The following is a 15,103-nucleotide window of genomic DNA, read 5'->3' as shown; positions in this document are numbered from 1 at the left end:
GCGCAGAGCCGACCCCCGCGGCCGCTGTCTGGAGAGCCTGCTCCGATCCCTGTGCACGCGCGCCCTCCCGCCCCCCGAGCCCCTGGGAGAAGACCGCCCCCCAGGACTGCGGGGAGGCAGAGGCCTGCGCGGGGACTGCGGGCCGCAAGGCTGGTAGGCCCCGGGGACGCAACTTGCTCGCCGTCACCCGGACGCCCCTCGCTGGCGCGCCGGCCGCTCGGAGCCCATCCCGGGTCAGCCCCGGAGGCCTCGGCCTCCTCATTTGTTTGGGTCTTTTGTGCCGCAGCTCACAGTTGGCTAAGCACTCCTGCGCTGAATCGGGCCATTGTCTGCGCTCCCATTGCTTTCACGCTGCAAGTCTCCGCGCCCCCCGCCCGCCCGCCCCCTCCCCGCCTCCTCGGGGCCGGGGAGCCTCCGAACGTGCCTTTCCCCCCAGGAATCTGGAAGCTATAAGCCGGGCGGATTGCAAATGAAGTCTAATGCATTGTGGGACGTGTGTAAAATCGGAGCCTTGGCCGTGGGGCTGTGGGGGCGCGTGGGGAGGGCCGGACCCGCCGCTGGCGGTGTAGACGCCGACGCGGAGGGGCTGGGAAGATGTGCGCAGAGCCCGCCCGGGTCGTGCCCGCCGTAGACGGATGAAGCAGCGCGCTGCGCCCCGACGCTGAAGCCCCGAGGAGCCGGCGGCAGGTAGCCATCCCCACCATGAAGAAGACGCGGAGCACGACCCTGCGGCGAGCCTGGCCTAGCTCGGATTTCTCGGACCGGGCCTCGGACCGCATGAGGTCCCGCAGCGAGAAGGACTACCGCCTGCACAAGCGCTTCCCCGCGGCCTTCGCGCCGCAGGCTTCGCGGGGCTACATGACATCAGGTGGGTGACCGCCTTCCTGCCTCCGGGCCCGGTCGGTGGGGCGTTCTCGGTGCGGCGCTGCTGGGGCGCTCGGATGGGAGGGCGGGCGGTGATGGATGTGCGAAGTTATGGGGAAAGCAGGAAAAAATTAGCTCACATCCACCATTTTGTACCTCCGCAAGATCCACAGCAGGCCCTCTCAATATGGGGTTTGAGAGGTAAAATCAGGGACGGGGACGCGCCGGACGTTTTGGCCGCAGGGAAATAAATGACTGCAAACCCCGGCGCAGCACCTCCTTGAGCTTTGGGGAAGAGCCTGCGTCCAGTGCAGCCTGCGGTACCAGGCTTGCGTGTCCCTGCGTTGTGGCCAGTTATCTTAGTGGGTATTTAAACAGCTTTTTATTTTTTATTTGTATTTCTTAAAAAGGGAACAGGTTCCATGCACCGTTGTTTGGGTCAGGGAAGAGCTCTGCGTACGTCTCGGGCTTGTCTTATTTCTACGCAGAGAACTGTGTTGGAGCTCATTGAATGCGTTCTGTTGGGTGATGGTTTGTATGTGGATTGAATGCTCACATGATTCTGTGTGGACTTAACATATGTTGCTTTGAATTAGGTTGTGTGGACGGAATGGAGGCTGTATCATGTGTTTGCATGTCAGGCAGAAAGGACAAACAAAATGGTCAATGAAAGTGAAGGCTTGGAAAACGCTGTTGAAGGCATTTCTGAAGGAGCCAGCCCTCTGGAAATACAGCGGAACGGCTTTGGCGTGTGATTTGGGAACCCAGGGATTGAAATACTTGAGGAAATGCTGAAGGAGGAAAATCCTGGAAATCTTTCCATTTTTTTTTCTTCTTATTGTTAACCACTTGTATGTAATGATGTGGAAGACATCGATTTTTGTTTTTCATTCGGAAATAATTGGTTTTCTTTTAAACAGTGTAATAGAAGCACAGAGATTATATTTAAACCACGTATTACCCCAGATCATTCTAAGCCCTGTCTTAACTGCGAAGAAGGCATTGAACTTTGTGGTTGGTGTTTATAGCCTAGCTCTACTGTCTTTCCCCTGAAACAGCAAGTCCTTTTAACTGGGGTCAATATCTCATCCTTTAAAAATGTTTTGCGACTACATTTCTGTGAATATAAAGTCTAAAGAAAATAACTTTTTTTTTTTTTTAAAGCACAATCTGGCCGCGTAAGGATGTTATACTAGTTTGGCAGTAAGGCTCCCTTGATTTTCTCTTTCATGAAAAGCCAAATTTGTAAAGTAAGTGACAACTACAGTTTATACTTGAGTAATTTAAGTCAGCCACTGCTGTGATTGCTGTCATCTTCAGGCTTGTGACAGCAGATTTTGAAATACACCTAAATCCAAACCTAACCTGAAAACACGTCTCTGCATAAGCCCAGATCTGCACTGAGTGTTCAGCTAATCTTTGGTTTCATATGCTTACAGTGTGAATGTCTTCATTCGATTCTGACTGAGTAGTTCCCCCTCTCTTGCTCTTCTTACGGAACCAGCGCTGACACCAGCTGAAGCTATCAGGAGGGTCCCAAGCCCAGCCCAGTGCCGTCAAGTCGATTTCGACTCATAGCGACCCTTAGCCACTACACCACCAGGGTTTCCCCATCAGGAGGGTAGATGGCCATAATTTCAACAAGCCTGCAGGATTCTTCCACAATTCCAGGCACATTCCCATGGAACCTGTTTTTCTGTCTTGGCATTCCTTCATAATGATCATGTTTTTAATCTTCACAAAAGAACTTCTCTGTGGTGGCTGGTGCTGCAAGGCATTTTGAAGACTTGGGCTAGAAGTTCTTGGTTTTATTTAAGTCCATGATCTTATTTCATTTTCTGACCTCCAAATGGTAAGATGGCCTCAGGGTGATCATGAAGGATAACCTGCCTCAGATTGGTGGTTCCCGCTGTCGATCCAGTGTGAGGTTACTGCTGAGAAACAGAAAGCCAAGAAAGGAAGAGCTGTGTCATCCATTCAGCATCGTATGGAAGTCTCCTGAGAGCAAAGTGCTTGCAAGATTCTTTTGGTGACACAAGGCTGCATATAATACGGTTTTTGCCCAGGGAGGGTAGGCTATTATTTATTCTTTATTTTAAGTGTTAGCCAGTACATACAATAAAAAGCAGGTGCTGGTGCTAACGGAAGGAAGTAGTAAATAGAATAATCACCTACGATGAACATCAGGAAGTAGGTGGAGTCTTTCTCATGCCACTTTGGGGAGTATCTTATCTGTTTCCTTTCCAAATATGATTCCTTTCCAAATATGAGTGTTGGCAGGAATAGATGGTATACTGAAAAACTTTGTGATCATTTAAAGGAATTCTTTCCCTCGTAGGACATGTAGAGGAAATCCACTTGTATCAAAGTTAGTGATTTGGGATACAAATAGAGCCTTTGTCACATAAAATGAAATAGAAAATGAAGCAGCTTAGAAACACATAAGGCTTTTCATATTTCTTCTTTCTGTTTGTCCAGTCATTCGGCCTAATTATCAAACTTATTTTTCAGTAAAGTGAAGTTTTTGTTGTGGGTAAATTATTTGGATTCAAAGGACAGGATCAGCCTTTTCAGAGATGTACTAAATAACCTAAAATAACTTCTGTTAAGAGACTATTTTTAGAAATTCCCTTCCACAAATATTTCTAAAAAAGTATAGGGAAATATCACTGTTTTTTTAAACTTTAGGAAATGGGAGATCTTGGAAATTTTTAGAAATAGATATTAGTAATGGTCCTATTGGTCTATAGTGCCTATCACACATTAGATACTTCAAGTGTAATCCCATTTATTAAAGCAGAATTGTAGGCTTTCCGTAGTAACTTCCTAATGAGATAGCACCATTTCAAACAGTGTTTTCTCCACAATAAGGAGTTACCAGTTTGAAATGTGATTTATATCAAAAGGCTTGACGTTTAGCCTTGCTTTTTCATATACCTTCAGGATAAACTACACTTAAGCTCAAGAGGTTAGAATAGGCCTGTATAAAACTAAAAGGGTCTGCAAAGGGACAGCTAGATAGAGAATCCTGAAACATTAAATCGCGAAGACCATGGCATGTATGACTGTTTAATCTTCCGGTTCCTGCTACCAAATCTAAAGTGGTCCTAAGAAGTCACAGGCCTCCTAGCAACCAGCCAGTTCATGGGCCATGTGATGGGCTTATTGTCCATCTTGAATATTAATTCCCAGTGGTAGTTTCTGGGCAGAAGAAGGAAAACCTTGCCTTTTGTTCAAATCAGGATGACTAGTAAAATGTGTATGGCATTATCTGAAGAAGAAAAGGGGTTGGACCAAATGGTTGTGGGATCGTTCTTCCACATTGCTAACACTAACAATTCTGCTATTAAACTCCTTTTAGTTTTGCTACACAAACTAGAGATCAAAGTAAAACTCCCTACAGAGAGGGAACTATTTGTACCATAAAACCAAAACCAAACCCATTGCTTTTGAGCCGATTCTGACTCACAGCGACCCTATAGGACAGGACAGAGTAGAACTGCCCCATAGGGTTTCCAAGGCTATAACCTTTATGGAAGCCGACTGCCACATCTTTCTCTCAGGGAGTGGCTGGTGGATTGTAACCGCCGACCTTCTGGTTAGCAGTCGAGCACTTAACCACTGCGCCACCAAAGCTGCTTATCTGTACCATGTGTAGTACTTTATCGGTGAAATCACGGTTATACACCTTCGTGAAATGCTTTTCAAGGCCTGAAACCTTTTATTGGTGAAGCTGTTAAAGTCTTCTCTGTTAGAATGTGTGAACTCTGACTTCTTCACCCCAGTGATGCTAACTTTTAATTTTCTCAAACTCTCCCCCTGCCCCCAGCCCTGGTGGTGAGTGCTTCTTTATATTCTACATGTAATGCTACCAAGTTTTGGACATTCTTTTGATTAAGATTGGAAATAATTTTTCTATTATAAAGGTCCTGGAGAGCATGTCCATAAAAGACTTTGCTTATGAATGAGACACCCTGAAGTTATGGTACGTTTTAGCTTAGTGCTTATCATTTTAAAGAACCTCTTTAAAGCGCAAAGCAGACTTTTTTTTATGCTATGGATAAAGGACTCAAAAAGCAAGATAAAGCAAAAGCCCTTGAACTGACACCTGAAGAAAATTTAAATGTTTTGTTGGCTAATTTAAATTAATATAATCAGTGAGGAAAAATTGCCAGCATACTACCTTGATTAATTAGTTTATTAGTTTTCATTTAATAGAAACCAATTCTGAGACACATTGGACTCTGTGTTCCTGTTACTTATGTTCTGTTATTTCAAGAGACAAGCTTTCTGGGAGTGGAAGACCGGCGCTCTAGGTTCTAACCTGGGCCTGCCACAAACCAGCTGTATCCCTGGAGAGTAATATGTAAGGAGTCATCTGTTCCATGCTTCCCTTACAGAGCTGGGCTCAGTGGTGGCTCTGTAATGAGCAAGGGCCAGATTTCTGAACACTCACACATAAATCGTTCAAGAACCTTTGCCCCCTTTCTACTTATTGGAGTCATGTGCTTCCATATTTGGGAACTGTGCTCATTTTGCAATGGAATCCCGTTTCCTGGCATCCTCCAACATCATGTTAAATGTTTGCATCTTAGTGTTTGCCTGGTAACCAGAGTAATGGGGTGAAATGATCGATTAAGACATGGCAAGTTATAATCATATGCAAGTTTTAATAAACAGCATGCTGTCACCCCCTTTGCCTTATTGCAGAGATCCATTTTCAGCCTAGCTGCTCCTACTATGTTTTAATTTGAAACTACCTATGCTGACTGCTTTCATCAGGCAAGTGGAAGTGAGGAATATTACACTTGGTGGTGAATGACTTTATTCTTTATTTCCCAGGAGAACATGAATGTGCTTACAAAAGGTCACTTCTCTTGGTATTTCAATATCTTTTACACTCTTGTGAAAGTTTTTATTTGAAAAAAGGAATATGAATATATTGTATAAAAACCTTAACACATTCGGAACAATTCTAGCCTTAAATTCCCTATGCCCCAGAGATTCAAGACAATTCGGACGATTGCATGTCCTTCAATACAAGACTGCTTATGCTGAATGCAGATATAACCCAAGAGCAATATCTGATTATATCCTTGCTGGTGGGATAATATGCTAACTTTCGAATTTAGGCAGACTTTTATAGATACAGAAACCCCGGTGGTGTAGTGGTTAAGTGCTACGGCTGCTAACCAAGAGGTCGGCAGTTCAGACCCTCCAGGCGCTCCTTGGAAACTCCATGGGGCAGTTCTACTCTGTCCTGTAGGGTTGCTATGAGTTGGAATCGACTGGACAGCAGTGGGTTTGGTTTTTGGTTTTTATAGATATATCACAGAGACTGTGTAGTCAACTCTAAATTAGCCTAAGCTACAGTAACAGAAGGAAGAAATGGCATGGGTAATTTTTTAAGGGGATAATAAACTTTTTCTTAAGTAGCTAATCCCCAGGCTGTTCTTATTTGACGTTGGAATGCCCGACCAGCTGGTCAGCACGTCTTGTTGGTTTCTGTTGTGTGCCATCGAGTTGATTCCAACTCACAGAAACCCTATATGACAGAGTAGAACTGCCCCATTGTGTTCCCTAGGCTGTAATCTTTATGGGAGCAGATCTCCTAATCTCTTCCTCCCTCCAAGGATCTGCCGGTGGATTCGATCCACCAACCTTTCGGTTAGCAGCCAAGCCTTTAACCATTGCACCGCCAAAAAACTCATTGCCATTGAGTTGATTCTGACCCTATAGAGCCCTGGTGGCACAGTGGTTAAGTGCCGTCACTGCTAACCAAAAGGTCAGCAGTTTGAATCCACCAGCCATACTGTGGAAACCCTCTGGGGCAGTCCTATCCGGCCCTATAGGGTCACTGTGTGTCGCTATCATTGCACCACCAGGGCTGTAAAATCTGTCTGCTCCTTTTCATTCCTGTTATTTCAGTCTGCTGGTGTTCCATTACAATATCTTCCAGTTTTTTTATTTTTTCCTAAAGTAAAACTGATCATGTTGCTTCCCTTTTTAAAGTTTCTCACGCCTGTAGATGAAGGCCTAGACCGAAGCTCTCCATGGCACGTTGTTCCCCATTTTCTCCATGACTTCTTCGTTTCTTTTCCCACCTTCCTGTGCTCCAGGCCCTGTGGACGCTTTACCCTCAGCAGCTTTGTTGTCATTTTGCAGTTTGTTATACTGGATAAAATGTGCTTTCTGTCATTGTCAGTCTGATAGAATCCTGTTTAACCTTCCAGAAGGGCTCATAGTCCCTGTTTTCTTCAGTCTTCCTCCAGATCCCTTCTGCAGTGAATCACTCCCAGGATGTTTGCCTTATGCTTGTGTTAAAGTAACAGAGTCACATTGTATCACACCACGTGTTTACATGTGCACCTCCTGTGATAGACGGTGGGCTTCTAAGTAACAGTACATTTCCATTTTGCCGGCAGCTACAGAGCTTGGCACGTAGGAGGCACTCAGTAAATGTTTACTGGACAAATGACTAAAAATGCCTTCTTTAAAACAGTTGAAAGAATAGATGTCTTCAACTCCTAATATGAGTTATCCTTTCATAACTGTGGAAGTTATATTTATATATATATATATATATATGTAAAACTTTTGGCTTAATGTGTTCATATATATAATGTAAATATATGTCTGTGATCCTGTCCTTCAAGGGTGTTGTGTTGTGGTTGGTAGACAGGTCCAGTGGACAATGATTCAACCCTTAGAAAACAGTAAATAATAGGATGTCATCAAGAGTTGGGTGGGGTGGTTGATAAGTAGGAGTTCAGAGAAGGGAAGGACCTGCTTGAGTCTTGAAGGACTGGGTTGGACTTGAAGCCCTGGAGGATTGGGGGAAGGTTGTGGAAGCAGTGAGGCATGGAGCTGGAAATGAAAATGTGCATATGAAATTTGTCCTGCTGTCACTTTGGACGTAACCGGAGATAATGTTAAAAAAGAGATAATGTTAGCTAGGCTGAATGGGGCCTTGGAATTTAGGAGGAATTCAAAGTTGATGTGATAGATGAAAGATTTGTGAGTTTGAGAGAGAAGAGATGAAGAGAGCATTTTAGGAAGTTGTGCCTGGCAGTGGTTTGCAGAGTTAATCAAAGAGGTGAGTTTCTGGAGGCTAGGAGACCATCCCGAGGCGTTTGAAGGGCTGGTGTGGGAACCCAGTGGTGAGATGGCAAGGATCCCCAGAGACCAGTGAGGCACTGGCATACTACCCTCAGGATTTTTTTGCTCTGTTCATCTGTAGTGTTATTTACGTAATATTTTCTTTAATTTGGCTCATTTTTTATTTAAATGAATTTAAAGGAAACTATTTTCTGTGATGTTATGGGCTTCATTTATATAATCTGATATTATTCATTTGATAATATTTTTCAAATACCTGTTAAAATTAGTATCTATTCTACTAAAAAATATTCCACTAGGTACGACTTAAAATGAGCTCACACATCCCAGTGGCAGTCATGCCACACATGGAAAACTGTCACGGGTCATGGAAGGCGGAAGAGAAGTGAAGAGGCAGGCAGATCTGGGATGACAAAGGAGCTCACTGTTTCTTGTAACTGTGACTGGACTTAGGAGGTGAAAGAAAATAAAAGGTGAATCAAGGATTTTTGTTGGAAGACTAGAATAAATGACAAGGAAGGTGGGGAAGATGGAACAGATAATGAGTTCCATTTTGGACATATGGGTTGGCTTGTCCAAGTAGAGATAATCTTTCAGGCAATTAGAAATACGGAACTGGCACACGAGTGAAAAATAAAGGTTCAGGTATAGGCTGGAGGTCATCCACGTAGCTTGGTAGCTGAGAACACGGGAGTAGATTAGCTTTTTGTACTTTATGTTCTACTTCTTTGAAGGCAGCAGATGATTAAGTTATTTTTATTTCCAACAGGTGGAGGGTCAGTTGGATTCCATTAATTCTGAATCCTACTTGGGTTTCTAAAAATCTAGAGAGTTGAGGTTAGGATTGCCTGGAGATTGTCTGCTCTCCTGTTCTCAAAAGCAAAGTGCTTTTTAACTCTTGGATTTGTTTTACTGGTTTTTGCTTTCATTCAGAAGCTGTTGTATTGTCCATAAAAGGAATATACTGTAGAAAAAACAAAACAAAACAAAACTTTTTTTTTCTATCTACAGTCAGGCTTGAAAACAATTAGAGCCGTGCAAGTAGCAGCACAGAGTCCAGACCACCATGTAACTCATGTATGTTTCAGACACCTGTCATAATTCTCTTCAGTTAGAAATTATGGCTCAGGTAACTTGTACTCAGTTAAAAATCTCCATTTATCTTTCTGTGCTAATCCGTGAGGGCCCCTCCAGGCCAAGTTTTCCCTTTTTGAAGATAAAAGAGAGACTTGGCAGCTGCCTATGGGCGCTGGGGGTGACAGGACGTATGTCTGGCCCCATCCTTCTGATGGCCAAGTCTCAGAGGGAGGAACCGACTTGCTTTGCAGCGATTACCTCCAGGTCACCTCCACTGCACATTCCTGTCTGGTTGGTTCCCCTAAAAGAGCTAGGAGACCATTTATTGCTTTTGGCATATCCAATTTTACTTCTTAATCGTTTCATTATTGGATAAAATGAAGGCCCGATAGCAATCCAGTTGCACTGGATATTTGTCATTGTTTTTGGCTGCCCAACAGCCCTTCTGTGTCTGTAATTCCCCACCTTACAAACCTTGGGGGAGGCAGAGCCTACATTTCTCTGTATAGAAGCTGGAATTGCCATGTAATTGCTTTCCTGGCTTTCTTTACAGGGCTCGGACAAGTGACCTGGGTCTCACTAGTTACACACTCACTCCTAGACTTTGAATCTGACGCTGGTAGGGCAAGGTCGTGGGGACTGTGAGGCACAGTCCCTGGAGGGGCAGCTGGCAGGTGGTGTCCTCTGCGGACAGCTGGCAGTGACAGCATGCAGCTGCAGCCTTGCGCTTGGTGACGGCTACCGTGGAGTCCTCAGAGAAGCGGCTCTGGCTGCAGAGTCCGCAGCCTGGATCTCCAGCCCTCCCTGCAACCCTATCCTATGGGTTACTCAGTGTATTTTAGTAAACTCCTTTTCTGAGAGACTATGTAGCATAGTGATGTAGAGCAGAGATGCAGGTCAGATGGCCTGACTTCACAACCCGGCCCCACCATCACTAGCTTTGTAATCGGGAATCAATTATCTACTTTCTCAGGGCCCCACTTTCCTCATCTGCAAAATGGGAACAATAACTGATCCTTGTTGTTGTTGGGTGCCATTGAGTCGATTTTTGACTCATAGCAGCCCAATGTGACAGCACAGAACTAACTGCCCCATAGGGTTTTCTAGGCTGTAAATTTATGAGAGCAGATCGCCAGGTCTTTCTCCCATGCAGCCCCTGGTTGGCTTAGAACTGCTGACCTTTTGGTTAGCAGCCAAGCACTTAACCCTTGCACCACGAGGGTTCCTCAACTATCCATTAGGTTTTGGGTGAATTATGTTAATTAGTGTTCATAAAGCACTTAGAAACAAGCCTGGCACGTAGGAAGCATTACGTCAGTACTACTTGTCATGACCACTATTAAAAGAGCCAGGGTTGGCTTTTGTCACATGCAAATAAGAGCCCCACCTGATACCTATAGAATCAACAGGATCTCAATCAGTTGTCCCATCAAAGTGTAACATAAAGAGTAAATTGCATGTAAGCTAGACAACATGCAGTTGATTTTGCCTGATTATCACTGGCCTTCACTTTGTAACAAGTTTCCAGAGCCTGTGTGTTCTCCCTTTCTCCTTAATACTCCTGTTCCCTCTGCTTTGAGCCTTGCTACCTCCTGGTGTTTAAAACTCAGCTCAAGTGTTGGTTCCTCAGGGAAGCCTCTTTGGCCACACTGAGTCTGATTGAGCTGCCCCTTCTACACTCCCACAGCACTCTGTGTGTACCTCTGAAATAATTTACGTGCCTCTGGAGTCATTTCCTTCTGGACTGTCAGCTCTTTAAGGACATGGAGCATGCCTTATTTGACTTTGTATTCCCAGTGTATAGCAAAGTGCCAGGTATACAGTAGGTATTCACATGTACAGACATGTGATGTGATGATGCTGTCATTAATAGACCTCTGACATTTGTGTTTCACTTCTTTCTTTGACCGTAGTCATAGTTGGTGCCCTGGGAGTTGATGTCCTGGGTTATTGTGGAGTACCAGGAATTGTGCCCCACACACTCCTTTGCCTGGGCAACAGGAGCAAGCTAGTGTGAGCTGGGCAGTTTAGGTACACACTGGGCTATACATGTGTAGGCTTCTGTCTTAGGATATTTTTAATTCCAGCATGGATCCTTGGTGAAATTATAAAACAATATAGCTTTTGAATCCACCAAACATCCAAGTGAAAGTATCATTTTAGATGAGCTGCTGGAGCTTGTAATTATAGTGGGGCTTCCTGTTAACCGAATGAACGTATTTCAGTTTTCATTTTGATTGGTTTCAAAATAATTGGAAGAAGCATTTGGACTTCTTTTCCACCCACAGTTGCTAACTAGCTATTTGTAATATAGACAGTGGGCAAGCTGTGGATAAATTAAAAAAAAAAAAAAAAAAATTTTTTTTTTTACTGTGTTTTAGGTGAAAGTTTATAGCTCAAGTTAATTTCTCATTCAAAAGTTTATACACATATTGTTTTGTAACACTGGTTGCAATCCCCACAATGTGACAGAATCCTCCCCCTTTCTGCCTTGGGCCCCCGGTGTCCATTTGTCCCATTCCTGTCCCTTCCCTGCCTTCTGATCCTACTTTTGGACAGGAGCTGCCCATTTGGTCTCATATATCTGAATGAACTAAGAAGCATGCTCCTTACCTATATTATTTTTTGTTTTATAGTCCTGTCTAACCTTTGTCAGAAGAGTGGGCTTTGGGAATGGTTTCAGTTCTAGGTTAACAGAACATTGGGGGCCATAGTTTCTGGGTTCCTCTAGTCGATGTCAGGCCAGTAAGTCTGATCTTTTTATGTGAATTTGGGTTCTGTTTTACATTTTTCTCCTGCTCTGTCCAGGACTCTGTTGTATTCCCTGTCAGAACAGTCATTGGTGGTAGCCAGGCACCATCTAGTTCTTCTGGCCTCAGGCTGGTGGAGTCTCTGGTTCATTTGGACCTTTAGTCCTTTGAGGTAGTATTTTCCCTATGTCTTTGGTTTTCTTTATTCTCCTTTGCTTCAAGTGGGATGGGACCAATAGATGTATCTTAGATGGCAGCTTAAAAGCTTTTTAAGACCCCAGATGCTACTCACCAAAGTGGGATATGGAATATTTTCTTAATAAACTTTGTTAAGCCAGTTTACCTAGATGTCCCCTGAGAATGTGGCCCCCAGGCCCCAGTCCCAGGCACTTTGTCCCTCAGAGTGTTTGGATGTGTCTAGAAACTTGTATACTTTTGCTCTGGTCCCCTTGTGCCGACTTCCCCTGTTTTGTGTGTTGGCCTTCCCTTTACCGTTATAGCAGCAGAGCACTATGATTGGGAATTTGAAATCAGAGAGTCCTTGGTTGATGTCCTGGCACCCACTTGCTGGCAGTATAATCTTGGCAATTTATATGACCTATCTATCCTCTGTTTTTTTGTCGTGTGGATAAATGAACAGATGAATGCGTGGTGTTTAGCAGAGTGTTCAGCACGCAGTAGGCACTTAACGCGTTTTTGTTTTTACGTTATTCTTTTGGGACATAACTACACAGGATTGACTCACTCCTAAATGTTTTCTGTCCGAGGATACTGCAGGGTTAAAACCAAAACCAAACCTTTGCTGTCAAGTCGATTCTGACTCATAGAGTTAAAAATAGCTTTAAACTGGGTTCTTTCCCTAATATTTGGCCCTCGTTTAATCAGAAACCAAATATTCCATTTCGTATTGATTTTGGTATGTGATCTTCTAAGAAAATCCACAAAATTACTCATTTATCTCAGAGGCTTTTTTGTCCTTGAATTCCCAACTTAGGAAAAATGGTCCAACATTGTTGTGTTCAGTATCCCTGTGAAATGTAAATCTCAGAGAGCTTGGCTTTACCTGTGTAATCAGACAATGTAATCCGAGGTACTTATTTTGACTTTTCAGCTGAAGGTTAAAAAAAAAAAAGACTTCTGATCTGGGGTTCAGCTGTGTGTTTGCGTGTTTGCATGTGCAGTAATGACAAGTGTCACAGAAGCGCAGCAGGAGAGGAAGGTGCTGAGACTGCGGTCGGTCTTCCCAGCCCAGGTCCTCTCGCCTCCAAACCGAGTCAGTCTCCTCTTGTGGTGAGCTTAAGAGTGCTGATGGTGCCGGTGGAATCGCAGGTCAGAATGGCCCCTGGAGACAGAGAGTGCTACCACTTGGGGTCTGCTTTTCCCACGTGCTGCTTTGTCAGCAGCTTTCCCAAGAGCAGATGGTTTGGCAGCCGCCTTGTGGCTCTGGGATGAGAGCCTGAGCTGGGGGAGGAGGAAGGGTTTCCCATCCTCCGCGGCTTTCGGAGCCTCCACCACCTCCCTGCACCTCGCTTTCCAGGCAGGCCGGCAAACGTGGCAGTCCAGGGGCGGGAAGCTCAAGCCTCCCACCCTGCCTCCTTAGCAGTGTCCACCCCTGAGTTCCCATTTTACCTTTCATTTTCAGCACTTTGTCCCTTCTCCAACTCTCCCTTCCTTACAAGAGAAAAATTACCTAAAGAAAACTCTAAAACGTACTAAGTAACCAGCTAAGTGATCTTCGGAAGCTTCCTCAATTTATAACCCCACAAATATGTCTGCAAAAGCATCATTTCTGGAGAATGCGGACCTTATTTTTCCATATGCGGTACCCTGTTTGACGCCGGTGATTTAAACACGGGGAGGACTGCAGAGAACGTTAGTTTGTGATGCCAAAAGCATAGTGAGGAGCAATAGACCATCCTGACCTTCAAGGTCAGAAACGGAGGTTTCCACTGTCCTCTGCAGTCCAACGTGTGAAAGTACATTAAACAAACACAAAACACCCACTGCCGTCGAGTCGATTCTGACTCATAGCGACTCATAGCGACTCCGTAGGACGGAGCAGAACTGCCCCATAGAGTTTCCAAGGAGCGCCTGGTGGATTTGAACTGCTGACCTCTTAGTTAGCAGCCCAGCACTTAACCACTACACCACCAGGGTTTCCGAAAGTACATTAGGTTGGGATTAATGCTGTAGGCTTATTACAGCCATGGTTAATGGTTACACAGCATTGTGCCCTGGAAGGTTCTATTAAACTTGGCAGTGGGAAGCCAGGGGTCGAAGGGCCTGGGACATATGTACTGGCTTCCTCTCTCAGCCTGGAAACATGCTCCTGACAAGATATCAGAGTGGCCGTGTGCTCCAGAAATTTAGATATTAAAAGGGAGCCTCGTTAACCCTCCCTGTTTTCTCCCCCGCGGCAAGGAGCCAGTGTATAGTGAGCAAGTACTTGGTACCAGGCATGGCATAGGCATTGCCCATTGAACCCTCAGTATCCTGTGAAGTCAGCCACTAGTTTGTACTTTACGAAGCCCTGATGACAAAAATGAGATCACAGACACACTCTTAACTGGGTGAGTGTTTTGACTTTCAGTCTGTACGTTAGATGTTCAGGCCACAGGTAGTCCTGTCCCAAAGACTACTCTGTTGTGAGTTGGTACTGATGAATTCCTCATTTTGTTTTTTAGTTCTCATTATCATAGTCTGTTATTATCAGCATCTTTAGAAATCTGTCTTTGGGTGTTGGAAGCATCTCATCTGAACATAACATCAGCAGACGAGGTACTTCAACACTGAATGTAGCACACACTCTAACAATAAGATGTACAAAAGAAAAGGATGGTTGTAAGTGTGGTCTGTTGTAACTCAAGTACATCTTAAGTTGGGAATTACCTGTATTTAAATGTTAGTAAAATTACTTTCTTATTTTTAAATAAATGTTTTAATATTTGCTTTCACTAAAGTGCAGGGACCCCACTTGAGAGGTCTTTGTTATACTAAGAGGACAGATTTTTTGGTTTCCTGCATATTCTAATAAGTCAAAGCCTAAATACTTACATATGATATTTGAAAATAATCTCTATTCTGCCAGTTGAAGTTCCCTTAAGAATTACCTTGTCCTTGGCCAAAGAGACTGTAAACCAACCAGTTGCTGTCCAGTCGACTGTGATTCATGGCGACCCCTTACGGTTTTCAGCAGCAGACTTTTCAGTAGTGGCCAGGCCTTTCTTCCAAGGCATCTCTGCATGGACTTGAACCTTTAACCTCTGGTTAGCAGCCTGATGGGTTAACTGTTT

General features: G+C 44.4%; 1 protein-coding gene across 1 annotated transcript in view; it reads left to right on the top strand.

Annotated features, from left to right (window-relative positions):
- Window positions 1–702: 702 nt before the first annotated feature.
- STOX2 (storkhead box 2) overlaps window positions 703–15,103 on the top strand; it is a 176,268-nt gene continuing 161,867 nt past the window's right edge. Inside the window, exon 1 of the mRNA XM_003415832.4 lies at window positions 703–868. Within this exon, the coding sequence (XP_003415880.2) occupies window positions 703–868 (166 nt within the window). The remainder of the gene's footprint in view (window positions 869–15,103) is intronic.

The sequence above is a fragment of the Loxodonta africana genome, chromosome 21 (assembly GCF_030014295.1).
Source record: "Loxodonta africana isolate mLoxAfr1 chromosome 21, mLoxAfr1.hap2, whole genome shotgun sequence".
Taxonomy (NCBI): Eukaryota; Metazoa; Chordata; class Mammalia; order Proboscidea; family Elephantidae; genus Loxodonta; species Loxodonta africana.
This window is presented reverse-complemented; position numbering and strand designations above follow the sequence as displayed.